The following is a 20,953-nucleotide window of genomic DNA, read 5'->3' as shown; positions in this document are numbered from 1 at the left end:
ACCTAGGTGTGTTTTGAACAGGTCTATCTAGAAGGATTGGTAGTTACCTAGGTGTGTTTTGAACAGGCCTATCCAGAAGGATTGGTAGTTAGCTAGATGTGTTTTGAACAGGCCTATCCAGAAGGGTTGGTAATTACCTAGGTGTGTTTTGAACAGGTCTATCTAGAATGATTGGTAGTTACCTAGGTGTGTTTTGTACAGGCCTATCTAGAAGGATTGGTAGTTACCTAGGTGTGTTTTGAACAGGCCTATCTAGAAGGATTGTTTCAATGTGTGTGTTGTAAAGGCCTATCTAGAAGGATTGGTAGTTACCTAGGTGTGTTTTGTACAAGCCTATCTAGAAGGATTGGTAGTTACCTAGGTTTGTTTTGAACAGGCCTATCTAGAAGGATTGGTAGTTACCTATGTGTGTTTTTTTACAGGCCAATCCAGAAGGATTGGTAGTTACCTAGTTATGTTTCGTACAGGCCTATCTAGAAGGATATGTAGTTACCTAGGTGTGTTTTGAACAAGCCTATCTAGAAGGATTGGTAGTTACCTAGGTGTGTTTTGAACAGGACTATCCAGAAGGATTGGTAGTTACCTAGGTGTGTTTTGAACAGGTCTATCTAGAAGGATTGGTAGTTACCTAGGTGTGTTTTGTACAGGCCTATCTAGAAGGATTGGTAGTTACCTAGGTGTGTTTTGAACAGGCCTATCTAGAAGGATTGGTAGTTACCTATGTGTGTTTCGTGCAGGCATATCTAGAAGGATATGTAGTTACCTAGGTGTGTTTCTTACAGGCCTATCTAGAAGGATATGTAGTTACCTAGGTGTGTTTCATACAGGCCTATCTAGAAGGATTGGTAGTTACCTAAGGGTGTTTTGTACAGGCCTATCCAGAAGGCTTGGTAGTTACCTAGGTGTGTTTTGAACAGGCCTATCTAGAATGATTGTTTCTATGTGTGTGTTGTAAAAGCCTATCTAGAAGGATTGGTAGTTACCTAGGTGTCTTTTGAACAGGTATCTCTAGAAGGATTGGTAGTTACCTAGGTGTGTTTTGAACAGGTCTATCTAGAAGGATTGGTAGTTACCTAGGTGTGTTTTGAACAGGCCTATCCAGAAGGATTGGTAGTTAGCTAGATGTGTTTTGAACAGGCCTATCCAGAAGGGTTGGTAATTACCTAGGTGTGTTTTGAACAGGTCTATCCAGAAGGATTGGTAGTTAGCTAGATGTGTTTTGAACAGGCCTATCCAGAAGGGTTGGTAATTACCTAGGTGTGTTTTGAACAGGTCTATCCAGAAGGATTGGTAGTTACCTAGGTGTTTTTTGTACAGGCCTATCTAGAAGGATTGGTAGTTACCTAGGTGTGTTTTGTACAGGCCTATCTAGAAGGATTGGTAGTTACCTAGGTGTGTTTTGAACAGGCCTATCTAGAAGGATTGGTAGTTACCTATGTGTGTTTCGTGCAGGCATATCTAGAAGGATATGTAGTTACCTAGGTGTGTTTCATACAGGCCTATCTAGAAGGATTGGTAGTTACCTAGGTGTGTTTTGAACAGGCCTATCTAGAAGGATTGGTAGTTACCTATGTGTGTTTCGTGCAGGCATATCTAGAAGGATATGTAGTTACCTAGGTGTGTTTCATACAGGCCTATCTAGAAGGATTGGTAGTTACCTAAGGGTGTTTTGTACAGGCCTATCCAGAAGGCTTGGTAGTTACCTAGGTGTGTTTTGAACAGGCCTATCTAGAATGATTGTTTCTATGTGTGTGTTGTAAAAGCCTATCTAGAAGGATTGGTAGTTACCTAGGTGTTTTTTGTACACGCCTATCTAGAAGGATATGTAGTTACCTAGGTGTGTTTTGAACAGGCCTATCTAGAAGGATTGGTAGTTACCTAGGTGTGTTTTGAACAGGACTATCTAGAAGGATTGATAATTACCTAGGTGTGTTTTGAACAGGCCTATCTAGAAGGATTGGTAGTTACCTAGGTGTGTTTTGAACAGGCCTATCTAGAAGGATTGGTAGTTACCTAGGTGTGTTTCGTACAGGCATATCTAGAAGGATATGTAGTTACCTAGGTGTGTTTTGAACAGGACTATGTAGAAGGATTGGTAATTACCTAGGTTTGTTTTGAACAGGCCTATCTAGAAGGATTGGTAGTTACCTAGGTGTGTTTTGTACAGGCCTATCTAGAAGGATTGGTAGTTACCTAGGTGTGTTTTGTACAGGCCTATCTAGAAGGATTGGTAGTTACCTAGGTGTGTTTTGAACAGGCCTATCTAGAAGGATTGGTAGTTACCTATGTGTGTTTCGTGCAGGCATATCTAGAAGGATATGTAGTTACCTAGGTGTGTTTCATACAGGCCTATCTAGAAGGATTGGTAGTTACCTAGGTGTGTTTTGAACAGGCCTATCTAGAAGGATTGGTAGTTACCTATGTGTGTTTCGTGCAGGCATATCTAGAAGGATATGTAGTTACCTAGGTGTGTTTCATACAGGCCTATCTAGAAGGATTGGTAGTTACCTAAGGGTGTTTTGTACAGGCCTATCCAGAAGGCTTGGTAGTTACCTAGGTGTGTTTTGAACAGGCCTATCTAGAATGATTGTTTCTATGTGTGTGTTGTAAAAGCCTATCTAGAAGGATTGGTAGTTACCTAGGTGTTTTTTGTACACGCCTATCTAGAAGGATATGTAGTTACCTAGGTGTGTTTTGAACAGGCCTATCTAGAAGGATTGGTAGTTACCTAGGTGTGTTTTGTACAGGCCTATCCAGAAGGCTTGGTAGTTACCTAGGTGTGTTTTGAACAGGCCTATCTAGAATGATTGTTTCTATGTGTGTGTTGTAAAAGCCTATCTAGAAGGATTGGTAGTTACCTAGGTGTTTTTTGTACACGCCTATCTAGAAGGATATGTAGTTACCTAGGTGTGTTTTGAACAGGCCTATCTAGAAGGATTGGTAGTTACCTAGGTGTGTTTTGAACAGGACTATCTAGAAGGATTGATAATTACCTAGGTGTGTTTTGAACAGGCCTATCTAGAAGGATTGGTAGTTACCTAGGTGTGTTTTGAACAGGCCTATCTAGAAGGATTGGTAGTTACCTAGGTGTGTTTCGTACAGGCATATCTAGAAGGATATGTAGTTACCTAGGTGTGTTTTGAACAGGACTATGTAGAAGGATTGGTAATTACCTAGGTCTGTTTTGAACAGGCCTATCTAGAAGGATTAGTAGTTACCTAGGTGTGTTTTGAACAGGTCTATCTTGAAGGATTGGTAGTTACCTAGGTGTCTTTTGAACAGGTATATCTAGAAGGATTGGTAGTTACCTAGGTGTGTTTTGAACAGGTCTATCTAGAAGGATTGGTAGTTACCTAGGTGTGTTTTGAACAGGCCTATCCAGAATGATTGGTAGTTAGCTAGATGTGTTTTGAACAGGCCTATCCAGAAGGGTTGGTAATTACCTAGGTGTGTTTTGAACAGGTCTATCTAGAAGGATTGGTAGTTACCTAGGTGTGTTTTGAACAGGCCTATCTAGATGGATATGTAGTTACCTAGGTGTGTTTCGTACAGGCCTATCTAGAAGGATTGGTAGTTACCTAGGTGTGTTTTGAACAGGCCTATCTAGAATGATTGTTTCTATGTGTGTTTTGAACAGGCCTATCTAGAAGGATTGGTAGTTACCTCTGTGTGTTTTGTACAGGCCAATCCAGAAGGATTGGTAGTTACCTAGTTATGTTTCGTACAGGCCTATCTAGAAGGATATGTAGTTACCTAGGTGTGTTTCATACAGGCCTATCTAGAAGGATTGGTAGTTACCTAAGGGTGTTTTGTACAGGCCTATCCAGAAGGCTTGGTAGTTACCTAGGTGTGTTTTGAACAGGCCTATCTAGAATGATTGTTTCTATGTGTGTGTTGTAAAAGCCTATCTAGAAGGATTGGTAGTTACCTAGGTGTTTTTTGTACACGCCTATCTAGAAGGATATGTAGTTACCTAGGTGTGTTTTGAACAGGCCTATCTAGAAGGATTGGTAGTTACCTAGGTGTGTTTTGTACAGGCCTATCCAGAAGGCTTGGTAGTTACCTAGGTGTGTTTTGAACAGGCCTATCTAGAATGATTGTTTCTATGTGTGTGTTGTAAAAGCCTATCTAGAAGGATTGGTAGTTACCTAGGTGTTTTTTGTACACGCCTATCTAGAAGGATATGTAGTTACCTAGGTGTGTTTTGAACAGGCCTATCTAGAAGGATTGGTAGTTACCTAGGTGTGTTTTGAACAGGACTATCTAGAAGGATTGATAATTACCTAGGTGTGTTTTGAACAGGCCTATCTAGAAGGATTGGTAGTTACCTAGGTGTGTTTTGAACAGGCCTATCTAGAAGGATTGGTAGTTACCTAGGTGTGTTTCGTACAGGCATATCTAGAAGGATATGTAGTTACCTAGGTGTGTTTTGAACAGGACTATGTAGAAGGATTGGTAATTACCTAGGTTTGTTTTGAACAGGCCTATCTAGAAGGATTAGTAGTTACCTAGGTGTGTTTTGAACAGGTCTATCTTGAAGGATTGGTAGTTACCTAGGTGTCTTTTGAACAGGTATATCTAGAAGGATTGGTAGTTACCTAGGTGTGTTTTGAACAGGTCTATCTAGAAGGATTGGTAGTTACCTAGGTGTGTTTTGAACAGGCCTATCCAGAATGATTGGTAGTTAGCTAGATGTGTTTTGAACAGGCCTATCCAGAAGGGTTGGTAATTACCTAGGTGTGTTTTGAACAGGTCTATCTAGAAGGATTGGTAGTTACCTAGGTGTGTTTTGAACAGGCCTATCTAGATGGATATGTAGTTACCTAGGTGTGTTTCGTACAGGCCTATCTAGAAGGATTGGTAGTTACCTAGGTGTGTTTTGAACAGGCCTATCTAGAATGATTGTTTCTATGTGTGTTTTGAACAGGCCTATCTAGAAGGATTGGTAGTTACCTCTGTGTGTTTTGTACAGGCCAATCCAGAAGGATTGGTAGTTACCTAGTTATGTTTCGTACAGGCCTATCTAGAAGGATATGTAGTTACCTAGGTGTGTTTTGAACAAGCCTATCTAGAAGGATTGGTAGTTACCTAGGTGTGTTTTGAACAGGCCTATCCAGAAGGATTGGTAGTTACCTAGGTGTGTTTTGAACAGGCCTATCCAGAAGGGTTGGTAGTTACCTAGGTGTGTTTTGAACAGGTCTATCTAGAAGGATTGGTAGTTACCTAGGTGTGTTTTGTACAGGCCTATCTAGAAGGATTGGAAGTTACCTAGGTGTGTTTTGAACAGGCCTATCTAGAAGGATTGGTAGTTACCTATGTGTGTTTCGTGCAGGCATATCTAGAAGGATATGTAGTTACCTAGGTGTGTTTCATACAGGCCTATCTAGAAGGATTGGTAGTTACCTAGGTGTGTTTTGAACAGGCCTATCTAGAATGATTGTTTCTATGTGTGTGTTGTAAAAGCCTATCTAGAAGGATTGGTAGTTACCTAGTTGTTTTTTGTACAGGCCTATCTAGAAGGATTGTTTCTAGGTGTGTGTTGTAAAGGCCTATCTAGAATGATTGGTAGTTACCTATGTGTGTTTCGTACAAGCCAATCCAGAATGATTGGTAGTTACCTAGGTGTGTTTCGTTCAGGCCTATCTAGAAGGATATGTACTTACCTAGGTGTGTTTTGAACAGGACTATCTAGAAGGATTGGTAATTACCTAGGTGTGTTTTGAACAGGTCTATCTAGAATGATTGATAGTTACCTAGGTGTGTTTTGAACAGGTCTATCTTGAATGATTGGTAGTTACTTAGGTGTGTTTTGAACAGGTCTATCTAGAAGGATTGGTAGTTACCTAGGTGTGTTTTGTACAGGCCAATCCAGAAGGAGGAGTAGCTGTCTTTTAGAAACTCCACTTTGCTCTTTATGAAGCGGAGTTCTTCAGGATCCTCGATGCTCACCAGAGACGCCCCTTCACACACAATATTGGTATTAATGCTTCTCCATTTACATTCTTTACGGTTTGTTCTACCCAAAGAAATGCACAGTTCATGGAAAACTGGATCCCATTTCCAGTTCTCTCCTTTTCTCCCTGAAGCGTTCACCATCTCACTCCACGCCAGGATGTAAAAGCATTAGATAGGTGTATCAGTCTGGGTACTAAAGCATTAGATAGGTGTATCAGTCTGGGTACTAAAGCATTAGATAGGTATATCCGTCTGGGTACTAAAGCATTAGATAGGTGTATCAGCCTGTGTCCTAAAGCATTAGATAGGTGTATCCGTCTGGGTCCTAAATCATTAGATAGGTGTATCAGTCTGGGTACTAAAGCATTAGATAGGTGTATCAGTCTGGGTACTAAAGCATTAGATAGGTATATTCGTTTGGGTACTAAAGCATTAGATAGGTGTATCAGCCTGTGTCCTAAAGCATTAGATAGGTGTATCAGTCTGGGTCCTAAAGCATTAGATAGGTGTATCAGTCTGGGTACTAAAGCATTAGATAGGTGTATCAGTCTGTATCATAAAGCATTAGATAGGTGTATCAGTCTGTGTCCTAAAGCATTAGATAGGTGTATCAGTCTGGGTACTAAAGCATTAGATAGGTGTATCAGTCTGGGTACTAAAGCATTAGATAGGTATATCCGTCTGGGTACTAAAGCATTAGATACGTGTATCCGTCTGGGTACTAAAGCATTATATAGGTGTATCAGTCTGTGTCCTAAATCATTAGATTGGTGTATCAGTCTGTGTCCAAAAGCATTAGATAGGTGTATCAGTCTGGGTGCCACCTTTCTTCCAACAATTCAGTCAACCAGTCCAGACTTGGAGGAGAATGGGAGATGGGCCCTTTCCAAAAATGCACCATTTTATAATGGCACCCCGTATAAGGCCTGGCATATTGAATATGAACGCATGTACCCTGAAGAGTTCTGAATGTAATGTGTTACATGGCCTCAAATCTCCTCTCTCTCCTGACAAGTCAACTTATCAGAAATCACGGGTATTCAATAGGACGGCAATTTTTGACACACCCTTGGTTTTGAGGCTCCTCCTACCTTTACGTATACAGCTGGTGGAGGCGTCGGCCCACTCTATGTGGTTAATGACGAAGCTGTAGCAGTGCCCTCTGAAAGGCAACCAGAACCAGAGGCTGTTGCTACCACTGATCTCCTCCTGCTCCTCCTGGATACATTCCCCGGTGTACTGGGGTGGGGCCGTGGGCGGGACGGCTGTGGGGGGAACAAGCCAAAAGGATTACAGCACTGCACAGGGATCAACCAATAGGATATCCTCTCTGGGAGAAACTAGCCAATGGTATTAAGGAGCTGCATAAGGACCAACCACTAGGATCCTTCCCACCCTGCTGCTTTCACACACTGGGGTAGGTGACTGGCTCACCTGGTGACAACTAACACATTGAGGAAGGTGACTGTCTCACCTGGGGACTACTAACACACTGGGGTAGGTACCTGTCTCACCTGGTGACTACTAACACACTGGGGTAGGTACATGTCTCACCTGGTGACTACTAACACACTGGGGTAGGTACCTGTCTCACCTGGTGACTACTAACACACTGGGGTAGGTGAGTGTCGCACCTGGGAAATAAAAACACAAGGGGGTAGGAGAATGTCTCACCTGGTGACTACTAACACACTGGGGAAGGTACATGTCTCACCTGGTGACTACTAACACACTGGGGTAGGTACCTGTCTCACCTGGTGACTACTAACACATTGAGGAAGGTGACTGTCTCACCTGGGGACTACTAACACACTGGGGTAGGTACCTGTCTCACCGGGTGACTACTAACACACTGGGGTAGGAGAATGTCTCACCTGGTGACTACTAACACATTAAGGAAGGTGACTGTCCCACCTGGGGACGACTAAAACACTGGGGTAGGTACCTGTCTCAACTGGTGACTACTAACACACTGGGGTAGGTACCTGTCTCACCTGGTGACTACTAACACACTGGGGTAGGTACCTGTCTCACCTGGGGACTACTAACACACTGGGGTAGGTACCTGTCTCACCTGGTGACTACTAACACAGTGGGTTAGGTACCTGTCTCATCTGGGGACTACTAACACACTGGGGTAGGAGAATGTCTCACCTGGTGACTACTAACACATTAAGGAAGGTGACTGTCTCACCTGGGGACGACTAAAACACTGGGGTAGGTACCTGTCTCACCTGGTGACTACTAACACACTGGGGTAGGTACCTGTCTCACCTGGTGACTACTAACACACTGGGGTAGGTACCTGTCTCACCTGGAGACTACCAACTCAATGGGGTAGGCACCTGTTTCACCTGGTGACCTAAAACACAAGGGGGTAGGCGAATGTCTCACCTGGTGATTACTAATACACTGGGCTAGGTACCTGTCTCACCTGGTGACTACTATCACACTGGGGTAGAAGAATGTCTCACCTGGTGACTACTAACACAGTGGGTTAGGTACCTGTCTCATCTGGGGACTACTAACACACTGGGGTAGGTACCTGTCTCACCTGGTGACTACTAACACAATGGGGTGGGTGACTGTCTCACCTGGTGACTACTAACACAATGGGGTAGGCACCTGTCTCACCTGGGGACTACTAACACACTGGGGTAGGTACCTGTCTCACCTGGTGACTACTAACACAGTGGGTTAGGTACCTGTCTCATCTGGGGACTACTAACACACTGGGGTAGGAGAATGTCTCACCTGGTGACTACTAACACATTAAGGAAGGTGACTGTCTCACCTGGGGACGACTAAAACACTGGGGTAGGTACCTGTCTCACCTGGTGACTACTAACACACTGGGGTAGGTGACTGTCTCACCTGGAGACTACCAACTCAATGGGGTAGGCACCTGTTTCACCTGGTGACTACTAACACACTGGGGTAGGTACCTGTCTCACCTGGTGACTACTAACACACTGGGGTAGGTGACTGTCTCACCTGGGGACTACTAACACACTGGGGTAGGTGACTGTCTCACCTGGTGACAACTAACACACTGGGGTAGGTACCCGTCTCACCTGGGGACTACTAACACACTGGGCTGATTGACTGTCTCACCTGGGGACTACTAACACATTGGGGTCAGTGACTGTCTCACCTGGTGACTACTAACACACTGGGGTAGGTATCTGTCTCACCTGGGTGACTGCTAACACACTGGCGTAGGAGACTGTCTTACCTGGCTACTACTAAAACACTGGGGTCAGTGACTGTCTCACCTGGTGACTACTAACACAATGGGGTCAGTGACTGTCTCACATGGTGACTACTAACACAAAGGGGTCAGTGACTGTCTCACCTGGGGACTGCTTACACACACTGGGGTAGGTGTGGTTACAAAGGGCTGTCTTCCAGGTGCCTTCCACATCCAGGTAGACACAGGGCCGGTCTCTGCTGGGCTCGCCTTGGGCCCACCGGTCCATGCTCAAGGGCCAGCCGTCCATCCACCTGAAGTAGCCTTGCGTCTGAAACAACAAACCACTACAGCTGTAAGTCAGTTGGTAGAGCACGGCGCTCCCAACGTCACTCTCATGGGTTTGATTCCTGCTGGCACCGCCCTGACGATCTGAACTCCATGTTATATTACAGTACACTAGCCTTTCCTGACAATCTGAACTCCATGTTATATTACAGTACACTAGCCTTTCCTGACAATCTGAACACCATGTTATATTACAGTACACTAGCCTTTCCTGACAATCTGAACACAGTTTTGTGGTGCTGTAGACGACCCTGTGGTTGAAACCCACCGTATCCCCTACAGCAGTCCCATGACTTCTTCCCATTCACCCAACACATTCCAAGGCCATCTGGATTCCTACAGATACCCATTAACTTCTATCAAATGTATTTATAAAGCCCTTCTTAGATCAGCTGATGTCACACAGCGCTGTACAGAATCCCAGCCTAAAACCCCAAACAGGAAGCAATGCAGGTGTAGAAGCACCTTGTTACATCTGATGTACCAACCAGTCTCTATCACCCCTCAGATACTATAGTACTACTGATGTACCAACCAGTCTCTATCACCCCTCAGATACTATAGTATTACTGATGTAACAACCAGTCTCTATCACCCCTCAGATACTATAGTATTACTTATGTACCAACCCGTCTCTATCACCCCTCAGATACTATAGTGTTACTGATGTACCAACCAGTCTCTATCACCCCTCAGATACTATATTAATTCTGATGTAACAACCAGTCTCTATCACCACTCAGATACTATAGTATTACTACAACCAGTCTCTATCACCCCTCAGATACTATAGTGTTACTGATGTACCAACCAGTCTCTATCACCCCTCAGATACTATAGTTTTACTGATGTACCAACCAGTCTCTATCACCCCTCAGACACTATAGTATTACTGATGTACCAACCAGTCTCTATCACCCCTCAGATACTATAGTATTACTACAACCAGTCTCTATCACCCCTCAGATACTATAGTATTAGTGATGTACCAACCAGTCTCTATCACCCCTCAGATACTATAGTTTTACTGATGTACCAACCAGTCTCTATCACCCCTCAGATACTATAGTATTACGGATGTACCAACCAGTCTCTATCACTCCTCAGATACTATAATATTACTGGTGTACCAACCAGTCTCTATCACCCCTCAGATACTATAGTATTACTGATGTACCAACCAGTCTCTATCACCCCTCAGATACTATAGTATTACTGATGTACCAATCAGTCTCTATCACCCCTCAGATACTATAGTATTACTGATGTACCAACCAGTCTCTATCACACCTCAGAAACTATAGTATTACTCATGTACCAACCAGTCTCTATCACCCCTCAGATACTATAGTATTACTGATGTACCAATCAGTCTCTATCACCCCTCAGATACTATAGTATTACTGATGTACCAACCAGTCTCTATCACCCCTCAGATACTATAGTATTACTGATGTACCAATCAGTCTCTATCACCCCTCAGGTACTATAGTATTACTACAACCAGTCTCTATCACACCTCAGATACTATAGTATTACTGATGTACCAACCAGTCTCTATCACCCCTCAGATACTATAGTATTACTGATGTACCAACCAGTCTCTATCACCCCTCAGATACTATAGTATTACTCATGTACCAACCAGTCTCTATCACCCCTCAGATACTATAGTATTACTGATGTACCAATCAGTCTCTATCACACCTCAGAAACTATAGTATTACTGATGTACCAACCAGTCTCTATCACCCCTCAGATACTATAGTATTACTGATGTACCAACCAGTCTCTATCACCCCTCAGATACTATAGTATTACTGATGTACCAACCAGTCTCTATCACCCCTCAGATACTATAGTATTACTGATGTACCAACCAGTCTCTATCACCCCTCAGATACTATAGTATTACTGATGTACCAACCAGTCTCTATCACCCCTCAGATACTATAGTATTACTTATGATCCATCATGACTCTAGTATAGAAATGTTCAAAGTTTCACCCAGAATCCAACAGTACCAATAACCTGCCTGTTCTGAGGAGGAGTCCGTTGCACCTGAAGAGACAGCTAGTACTGTACCTCATTCCTATTGAGTCCAATCCACAGTGGTGTCTGCAGCTTCAAAGCCTGCAGCTCCAGGTAGGCTGCTGACAGTTCATCCAGGGTGCTAGCCAGCTGGCCCTCCTCAGCCTCACACTGCATCCGGGCTTCGGGCCATGTCCTGTTCTGGGGCAGCACCTTGTAGGAGTCGTTGGCCAGCTTCACCCAGCCTCTAGGTAACATTGTCGGTGTGGGGACTGGGATGCCTGAGTCTAGGAGGGCAGGGCAACACTTAGTCACATTACAAATCACAGGGCCGAGGATGGAGACAAAAAGGAGGAGGAAGAAGAGGATGAAGAGTAGGAGAGAGAAAGAAGAAGAGAGAGAGAGAAGAGGAGAATGTCTTTTCTCACCAACTTTACGCTGACAGATGAAGCCGTGTGTGTCGTTGCAGGAACTGATTTCCCATTTTCCCAAGATGGAGGAGGAACTGGCCATCACAATACACTGTGAGACAAAGATGATCAATATCGACAACATTCACAGTCACAGACTTAATTCCCTCATATAGTAGAGCTTTGAGCAAAATGTAAGTCTAGCACTTTAAAAAATACATTATTAATATGTTATTATATCCAATTTATTGTGTGTAATTCTCATTTTGAATGGTGATAGTTCGTTTAAATGGATCTTACCCGACTAGCCTGAGAGGAAAGCCTATCCATGAACAACTACAATTAGAAAACAAAATGGTATACGTTAGTGGTATTTATTAAGAAATTGTTCTAGAGATAGAATAAGCAAAGTAAACGATGGGGATTTAATCAATGTGTTTCAGTATAATATGTAAACGATGGGGATTTAGTCAATGTGTTTCAGTATAATGTGTAAACGATGGGGATTTAGTCAATGTGTTTCAGTATAATATGTAAACGATATGGATTTAGTCAATGTGTTTCAGTATAATATGTAAACAATGGGGATTTAGTCAATGTGTTTCAGTATAATATGTAAAAGATGGGGATTTAATCAATGTGTTTCAGTATAATATGTAAACAATGGGGATTTAGTCAATGTGTTTCAGTATAATGTGTAAACGATGGGGATTTAGTCAATGTGTTTCAGTATAATATGTAAACGATAGGGATTTAGTCAATGTGCTTCAGTATAATATGTATTTAAACATATGTACAGTAGGCCTCTCGGTGTGTATACAAAATGTTTAGCTGGTGAATGTATACCCCTTGCAGAGTCTTCACATTTTGCTGCCTTAAAATTTCATCTAATTGTTTTTGTCAAAAATGTTCAAGCACAGTACATTTGGTTGGAAATCTTTGATGGACAGCAATATTCAAACTTTGTTTCAGTTTTTTTAAGCAGATTAAAGTTAGAACTCAGACTGGGCCATTCACTCAACACCTATTGGAAAGCCATTCTGATGTGTCTTTGGCATTCACATGTGTGTAATTAGGATTTCTTGTCCCTGGGATAGTTCAAGAATGTCTTGTCCCTGTGATAGTCCCAGGGCTTTCTTGTCCCTGTGATAGTCCCAGGGCTTTCTTGTCCCTGTGATAGTCCCAGGGCTTTCTTGTCCCTGGGAAAGTCCCAGGCTTTCTTGTCCCTGGGATAGTCCCATTCTATCTTGTCCCTGGGATAGTCCCAGGCTATCTTGTCCCTGGGAAAGTCCCAGGGTTTCTTGTCCCTGGGAAAGTCCCAGGCTTTCTTGTCCCTGGGATAGTCCCATACTATCTTGTCCCTGGGATAGTCCCAGGCTATCTTGTCCCTGGGATAGTGCCAGGCTATCTTGTCCCTGGGATAGTCCCAGGCTATCTTGTCCCTGGGAAAGTCCCAGGGGTTCTTGTTCCTGGGATAGTCCCAGTGTTTCTTGTCCCTGGATAGTCCCAAGTTTCTTGTCCCTGGAAAGTTCCAGAGTTTTCAGGAGACAGAGGTAATCTTTCCTTTTCTTTTTTACCTGGGCTCTGCTCATGGCACGTTTTTTGATCCTGACACCTTCCCCAAAGAGGCATTGACCAAGTATGACCTCTCGGGTGTTTCCTCCAAGTATAAACTCTGGGTTGTTTCCAACCAGTATGAACTCTGGGGTGTTTCCAACCAGTATGAACTCTGGGGTGTTTCCACCAAGTATGAACTCTGGGGTGTTTCCACCAAGTATGAACTCTGGGGTGTTTACAGCAAGTATGAACTATGGGGTGTTTCCAACAAGTATGAACTCTGGGGTGTTTCCACCAAGTATGAACTCTGGGGGGGTTTCTACAAGTATGAACTCTGGGGTGTTTCCACCAAGTATGAACTCTGGGGTGTTTCCAACAAGTATGAACTCTGGGGTGTTTCCACCAAGTATGAACTCTGGGGTGTTTCCAACAAGTATGAACTCTGGGGTGTTTCCAACAAGTATTAACTCTGGGGTGTGAAGACATATACAATCAATACATTCTTTCACTTTAAATATGTAGAATAGGTTTGTTTAGATCTGTCAGAAAAAAACATAACTTAATTCCTTTTTTACTTCATTTTAAGGCAGCAAAATGTGAAAACCGTGCAAAGCGTGCGTAGACTTTCACTAGGTCCTGTGTGTGTGTGTGTATGTCTGTGTTTACTTAAAGTTTGAAGGGACTTTACCTGCCTATAGCGATGCCATCGCGATGGGAACATCTGCGACAATTAAGAAACAAAATATTACATATTAGGGGTATTTATTAAGAAACATTATTGGTTTAGGGATAAAATTAGCAAATTAAACTCAAAGTAAACTAACACATCATGTCGAGTGTGCCACACAGTGTTCCAGGCTGTAATGTATGTGTATATTATGTAAAATGTTACCTCAATTTTCACCACTGAGCAAATTTATTAAGGTCTGCTGAGCACAAACTTGAAAGTCGTGAAAATTCTGTGCAACGTCCAGCGCACGTTTACTGTGAACACTGAGGCTGTACCCACTATAAGTTAGTTTTACTTTGAACACTGAGGCTGTACCCACTATAAGTTAGTTTTACTGTGAACACTGAGGCTGGTCCTGCTGTAAGTTACAGTTTTACTGTGAACACTGAGGCTGTACCCACTTTAAGTTACGGTTTTACTGTGAACACTGAGGCTGTACCTGCTTTAAGTTACAGTTTTACTGTGAACACTGAGGCTGTACCTGCTTTAACTTACAGTTTTAACAGTGGACAAGTAGGCAAATGTGGCTATTTGATCATAATGTAGGCCTACCAGACAGGCCTACCATCAAAAACAATGGAGAAAATGCATCTCATAACATTTTAACATGGAAATAGCTGTTCTATCATTCAGTCTACAGTAGCATCCAATGTGTGGTGTTCAATTATAGGCCTACATTCCATTAGACTTTTGAAAACACATGCAGGGCTTGACATTCAACTGTTTATCCAAATTTGGTTGGAAATCTTTGATGGAGAAGCAATATTCAAACTTTGTTTCTGTTTTTTAAGCAGATTAAAGTCAGAACTGAGACTGTACCATTCAGGAGCACTAAACACCTATTGGAAAGCCATTCATTCTGGTGTGTCTTTGGCATTCAAATGTGTGTAAATAGGCTTTCTTGTCCCAGGGATTCTTGTCCCCGGGAAAGTCCCAGGGTTTCTTGTCCCTAGATAGTCCCAGGGTTTCTTGTCCCTGGGATAGTCCCAGGGTATCTTGTCCCTGGGATAGTCCCAGGGTATCTTGTCCCTGGGATAGTCCCAGGGTATCTTGTTCCTGGGATAGTCCCAGGGTATCTTGTCCCTGGGATAGTCCCAGGGTTTCTTGTTCCTGGGATAGTCCCAGGGTTTCTTGTTCCTGGGATAGTCCCAGGGTTTCTTGTTCCTGGGATAGTCCCAGGGTATTTTGTCCCTGGGAAAGTCCCAGGGTTTCTTGTCCCTGGATAGTCCCAGGGTTTCTTGTTCCTGGGATAGTCCCAGGGTTTCTTGTCCCTGGGATAGTCCCAGGATTTCTTGTCTCTGGATAGTCCCAGGCTTTCTTGTCCCTGGATAGTCCCAGGCTTTCTTGTCCCTGGGATAGTCCCAGGGTATCTTGTCCCTGGGATAGTCCCAGGGTATCTTGTCCCTGGGATAGTCCCAGGGTTTCTTGTCCCTGGATAGTCCCAGAGTTTTCAGGAGACAGAGGTAAGTTTTCCTTTTCTTTTTTACCTGGGCTCTGCTCATGGCATGTCTTTTGATCCTGACACCTTCCCCAAAGAGGCATCGACCAAGTATGAACTCTGGGGTGTTTCCACCAAGTATGAACTCTGGGGTGTTTCCACCAAGTATGATCTCTGGGGTGTTTCCACCAAGTATGACCTCTGGGGTATTTCCACCAAGTATAACCCTCGGGGGTGTTTCCAACCAGTAGGAACTCTGGGGTGTTTCCACCAAGTATGAACTCTGGGGTGTTTCCAACAAGTATGACTCTGGGGTGTTTCCAACAAGTATGAACTCTGGGGTGTTTCCAACAAGTATGAACTCTGGGGTGTTTCCACCAAGTATGAACTCTGGGGTGTTTCCAACAAGTATGAACTCTGGGGTGTTTCCACCAAGTATGAACTCTGGGGTGTTTCCAACAAGTATGAACTCTGGGGTGTTTCCAACCAGTATGAACTCTGGGGTGTGAAGACATATACAATCAATGCAACACAATCTTTTTTAAATGTTTTATTTATAATTATTATTATTTTTATTCTACAACTTTCTTTCACTTTGAATTTTGCTGCCTAAAAGGTAAGTAATTAATTATATGTTTTTGCCTACTTGGTTTGTGTAGATATGTAGGCAAAGACATATAATTAATTACTTACCTTTTAGGCAGCAAAATGTGAAGACTTTCTAAAGCGGGTGCAGACGTTCACTAGGTCCTGTGTGTGTATGTCTGTGTTTACTTAAAGTTTGAAGGGACTTTACCTGACTATAGTGATGCCATCGCGGTGGGAACATCTGCGACAATTAAGAAACAAAATATTACATATTAGTGGTATTTATTAAAAAACATTATTGGTTTAGGGATAAAATTAGCAAATTAAACTCAAAGTAAACTAACACATCATGTCCAGTGTGCCACACAGTGTTCCAGGCTGTAATGTATGTGTATATTATGTAAAATGTTACCTCAATTTTCACCACTGAGCAAATTTAAGGTCTGCTGAGCACAAACTTGAAAGTTGTGAAAATTCTGTGCAACGTCCAGCGCACGTTTACTGTGAACACTGAGGCTGTACCTGCTTTAAGTTATAGTTTTACTGTGAACACTGAGGCTGTACCTGCTTTAAGTTACAGTTTTACTGTGAACACTGAGGCAGTACCTGCTGTAAGTTATAGTTTTAACAGTGGACGAGTAGGCAACTGTGGCTATTTTGATCATAATGTAGGTCTACCAGAGTTGCCAACCATTAAAAACAATGGAGAAAATGCATCCCATAAAATTTAACATGGAAATAGATGTTCTATCATTTGAACTTGTTTGCGTGTGTGTTATAAAGACTGGGTTTGTATTGTGGACTTCAGAACGTTCTGGTGAATAAACTGTACTAGCCTTTTGCATAAGCTGAGTCTAATTATTATTAAACCCACGGGGACTGGTCAAATCTATTGATTGTTTATTATTGGAATTGAAAATTGTTGAACAGGCTAGTAATAGGGGTTGCAAAAATGGTGACGGATAATTTGAGGAAGATTCAGGGTCCAGATTTTCCAACCCAGCTGATCTGTAGGGGTCCAAATTTTGCAGCTCTTTCAGAACATCAGCTGTCTGGATGAAGGAGAAGCGGGGGGGGGGGGGGGGGGGGCAATTTGCTTTAGGGGGTGCTGAGCTGTTGGCAGGGGTAGGGGTAGCCAGGTGGAAAGCATAGAGAAATACTTCTTAAAATTGTTGACTAGAAAGTAGCTATAACTGGGCTAATAACTAGCTAACTAGCAAAACATACACATGTAGCTCTCACTTTGATCTCAGAACAAGAGCATCTACTCCCGACTGCTCCTGCTGTAGCCTAAACACAGTGAACGGCACAGATCCATATATGGCTATGGCTATTTGCATATAGGCCTACTGCAGCTCTGATTGGTAATGGGGCACCTGTCTGTGTAGAGTACAGACTGAGTCCTGCCTGTCAATAGAATCCTACTCCAATGTGCTCTGCCTACAAGAAAGTCTCTTGCACAGTTAGTATGCATACTAAGTCTTGCACAGTTAGTTTGCATACTAAGTCTTGCACAGTTAGTTTGCATACTAAGTCTTGCACAGTTAGTTTTGTGTCGGTATGTTATATAAAAATGGTCTAACATTGTGTTGATTCGATCCCAATTCCCACAGTAGAGCTTAACATTGTTAACTGAAGGGGAAAACTAGAGAAAGGTGAGTGAAGTTCAATCTCGTGCTTCTCTGCAGTTTAGGCGGGAACATTGATGATGTCTTATGTGAATGTTTTGTTTATGTTTAAATGTCTGCTTGGCCGTCATGTCTACGACCAGCTGTGGTATATTGGCCATGGAAAACAACCCTCGGCCCTCATTGCTGAGGTAAATATGTGTACATGCGTACCTTCTTGAAATCCAAGTTTAAGTATTTGACTGCCTGGCCATCGGTCCAGACAAACGCGTCCCGGTTTAAGTTACTCAGTCCAATCCACAGGTCAGTAGCACCAGAAGTCATCTGGGTCGTCAGAAACACTGCAACCATAGAGATAGAAAGAGGACTCATCTTTATATCTGTGTCATTATAGAGTCTGTGACAGCATGGGTAGCTCCATAGAGATAGATAGAGGACTCATCCTTATATCTGTTCCATTATAGCATCTGTGACAGCATGGGCAGCTCCATAGAGATAGATAGATGACTTATCTTTATATCTGTGTCATTATAGAGTCTGTGACAGCATGGGCAGATAGATAGAGGACTCATCCTTATATCTGTTCCATTATAGCATCTGTGACAGCATGGGCAGCTCCATTGAGGCTGCAACCCATAGGACTCCCCACCCAGTTGACTACTTAAAAATGGTGGATGATGGCAATGTCTAATAACAATGGCAATGTCAAAGATAAAATGGGTTACATCCATGATGAGTCCTCTGTCTCTATGGGCAGCACAATGAAGGGTTATCTCCATTTTAAAGTGGTACATTTTCTTCTTCATTGACAAACCATAGGTAACCAAATTTGATGAAGACAATGCTCCAATCATTGGCTGATTTCTCTAAACCCATAGAAATCCCCACCCAGTTGACTACTTTAAAATGGTGGAATCCCTCAATCCATCCAGAGCCCTCTATCTCTATTGCTACAACCCACAGGAGAGAGTGTTGGTCAGGAGAGAACTCATCAACTCATCACTGACTGACTGACATGTGGCTGATGGTACTGTCATTTCCATCTGTAAAACAAGATGCTACTGACACTAATAGTAGCATCCATGGGATGTTTATGTGCATGACTGTCTGGAACATGTCACTTGATCAGCTGATCAGTTTAGGGTCAGTGGTGTTGTCTGTGGGTGTTAAATACCTGCCTGTCTAAGAGAAGTTCATTCAGTCTATATATATATATTTTGCAGTGGTGTAAAGTATTTTACTCCATACATTTTTCATGGCACTCTAAAGTACTTGTTACATAAGTCATTTTAAATTATTTATACTTTTACTTTTGAAACTTAAGTATATTTAAAACCAAATACTTTTAGACTTTTACTCAAGTAGTATTTTACTGGGTGACTTTGAATTTTCTCATCATTTTCAGTCATTTTCTATTAACGCATCTTTACTTTTACTGACGTATAAAAATTGGGTACTTCTTTCACCACTGATTTGTTTTTAAAGTATGTTTTAGGATCAATAGAGGTGATAGGTAGGAGAAAGAGCTATGGTCTTACATGTACTCCAGAGGGAGGGTCTTAGACCGCCACAGACGAGGGGTCATTTACAGGTTAAAATAATCTCACCTTGCTCCCGCCTACTGGCGATGGACGCCAGGTTAGCTCCCATGGATTGGCAGTACGATCTGGCCTCGAGCCAGGTACAAGGCACCCGGTATCCAATCAATTTGTAGCACTATAATCAAATCAATAAGCAATACATCAAGTTGATTCAAGTTGATTGATTATAGGCAAACACTTTGAGTTTGACTTTCATTCTCAAAGCCTGTTGTAAAACTGTATCGCCTGTTTTCATGTGAAAGACATTCAACATATTATTATTACATAATCAGTATTTTAACACTCTTCCTGTGTAACCTTTGATCTCTGACCTTAGGATCCATTCTCTCCTCTTACTGACCTTAGACTGGTAGCGGACCCATTCCGGGGGGCAGCCTCCTGTGGGGGGGGCAGTAGGGGGCACGGTGCTGTTCACTGGGGGGGAACCACTCCTCTCACAGATGGACCTCATTTCAGTGCCACAGTTATAGTCATGCCAGGAACCTGGAGACACAGACACATAGTTATAGTCATGCCAGAAACCTGGAGACACACAGTTATAGTCATGCCAGAAACCTGGAGACACAGACACACAGTTATAGTCATGCCAGAAACCTGGAGACACAGACACACAGTTATAGTCATGCCAGAAACCTGGAGACACACAGTTACAGTCAAGCCAGAAACCTGGAGACACAGACACATAGTTATAGTCATGCCAGGAACCTGGAGACACAGTTATAGTCATGCCAGAAACCTGGAGACACAGACACACAGTTATAGTCATGCCAGAAACCTGGAGACACAGACACATAGTTATAGTCATGCCAGAAACCTGGAGACACAGACACACAGTTATAGTCATGCCAGAAACCTGAACACTCAATCACATAGTTATAGTCATGCCAGAAACCTGGAGACACAGTTATAGTCAAGCCAGAAACCTGAACACTCAGACACACAGTTATAGTCAAGCCAGAAACCTGAACACTTAGACACACAGTTATAGTAGACCTAATCATGCCATTGAGTTATGTGGTAACCAGCCCCAAGATTCAGAATGAAAATAACTCAATGGAAGTTCTTATAAGAGAGGAACATTTATGGGCCTCATCTTTAGCTCACCCATGGAGCTGGACATGACAACACAGTTCTCATCGTTGTTCTTGAAGTCCGGCTGGTTGTTATCCCATCTCTGGAATACTACTGGGGAACCGTCCATCCACCTGGACAGAACACAGGACACAATCACTCAGAACACAAGGATTCAGGAACTCAGAACACAAGAACATGAGAACTCAGAACACAATAACTCAGAACACAAGGATTCAAGAACTCAGAACACAAGAACATGAGAACTCAGAACACAGGACACAATAACTCAGAACACAAGAACATGAGAACTAAGAACACAAAACATAAGATACTGAATATCCCTTTGAGCATGGTGCATAATTACACTTTGGATGGTGTACACCCAGTCACTACAAAGATGCAG

At 42.8% G+C, this 20,953-nt stretch overlaps 1 protein-coding gene across 1 annotated transcript in view; it reads right to left on the bottom strand.

Annotated features, from left to right (window-relative positions):
- LOC110508265 (macrophage mannose receptor 1) overlaps positions 1-20,953 on the bottom strand; it is an 81,194-nt gene that overhangs the window by 11,771 nt on the left and 48,470 nt on the right. The window contains exons 19-30 of the mRNA XM_090226043.1: positions 20,581-20,681; positions 19,817-19,959; positions 19,483-19,591; positions 18,089-18,216; positions 16,455-16,488; positions 14,180-14,223; positions 12,235-12,270; positions 11,953-12,046; positions 11,579-11,811; positions 9,311-9,476; positions 7,047-7,220; positions 5,844-5,960 (exon numbers count right to left, since the gene is read on the bottom strand). Of these exons, the coding sequence (XP_090082169.1) occupies positions 5,844-5,960; positions 7,047-7,220; positions 9,311-9,476; positions 11,579-11,811; positions 11,953-12,046; positions 12,235-12,270; positions 14,180-14,223; positions 16,455-16,488; positions 18,089-18,216; positions 19,483-19,591; positions 19,817-19,959; positions 20,581-20,681 (1,379 nt within the window). The remainder of the gene's footprint in view (positions 1-5,843; positions 5,961-7,046; positions 7,221-9,310; positions 9,477-11,578; positions 11,812-11,952; positions 12,047-12,234; positions 12,271-14,179; positions 14,224-16,454; positions 16,489-18,088; positions 18,217-19,482; positions 19,592-19,816; positions 19,960-20,580; positions 20,682-20,953) is intronic.

The sequence above is a fragment of the Oncorhynchus mykiss genome, chromosome 28 (genome assembly GCF_057628025.1).
Source record: "Oncorhynchus mykiss isolate SJ-2025 chromosome 28, ASM5762802v1, whole genome shotgun sequence".
In the NCBI taxonomy this organism is placed as follows: domain Eukaryota; kingdom Metazoa; phylum Chordata; class Actinopteri; order Salmoniformes; family Salmonidae; genus Oncorhynchus; species Oncorhynchus mykiss.
This window is presented reverse-complemented; position numbering and strand designations above follow the sequence as displayed.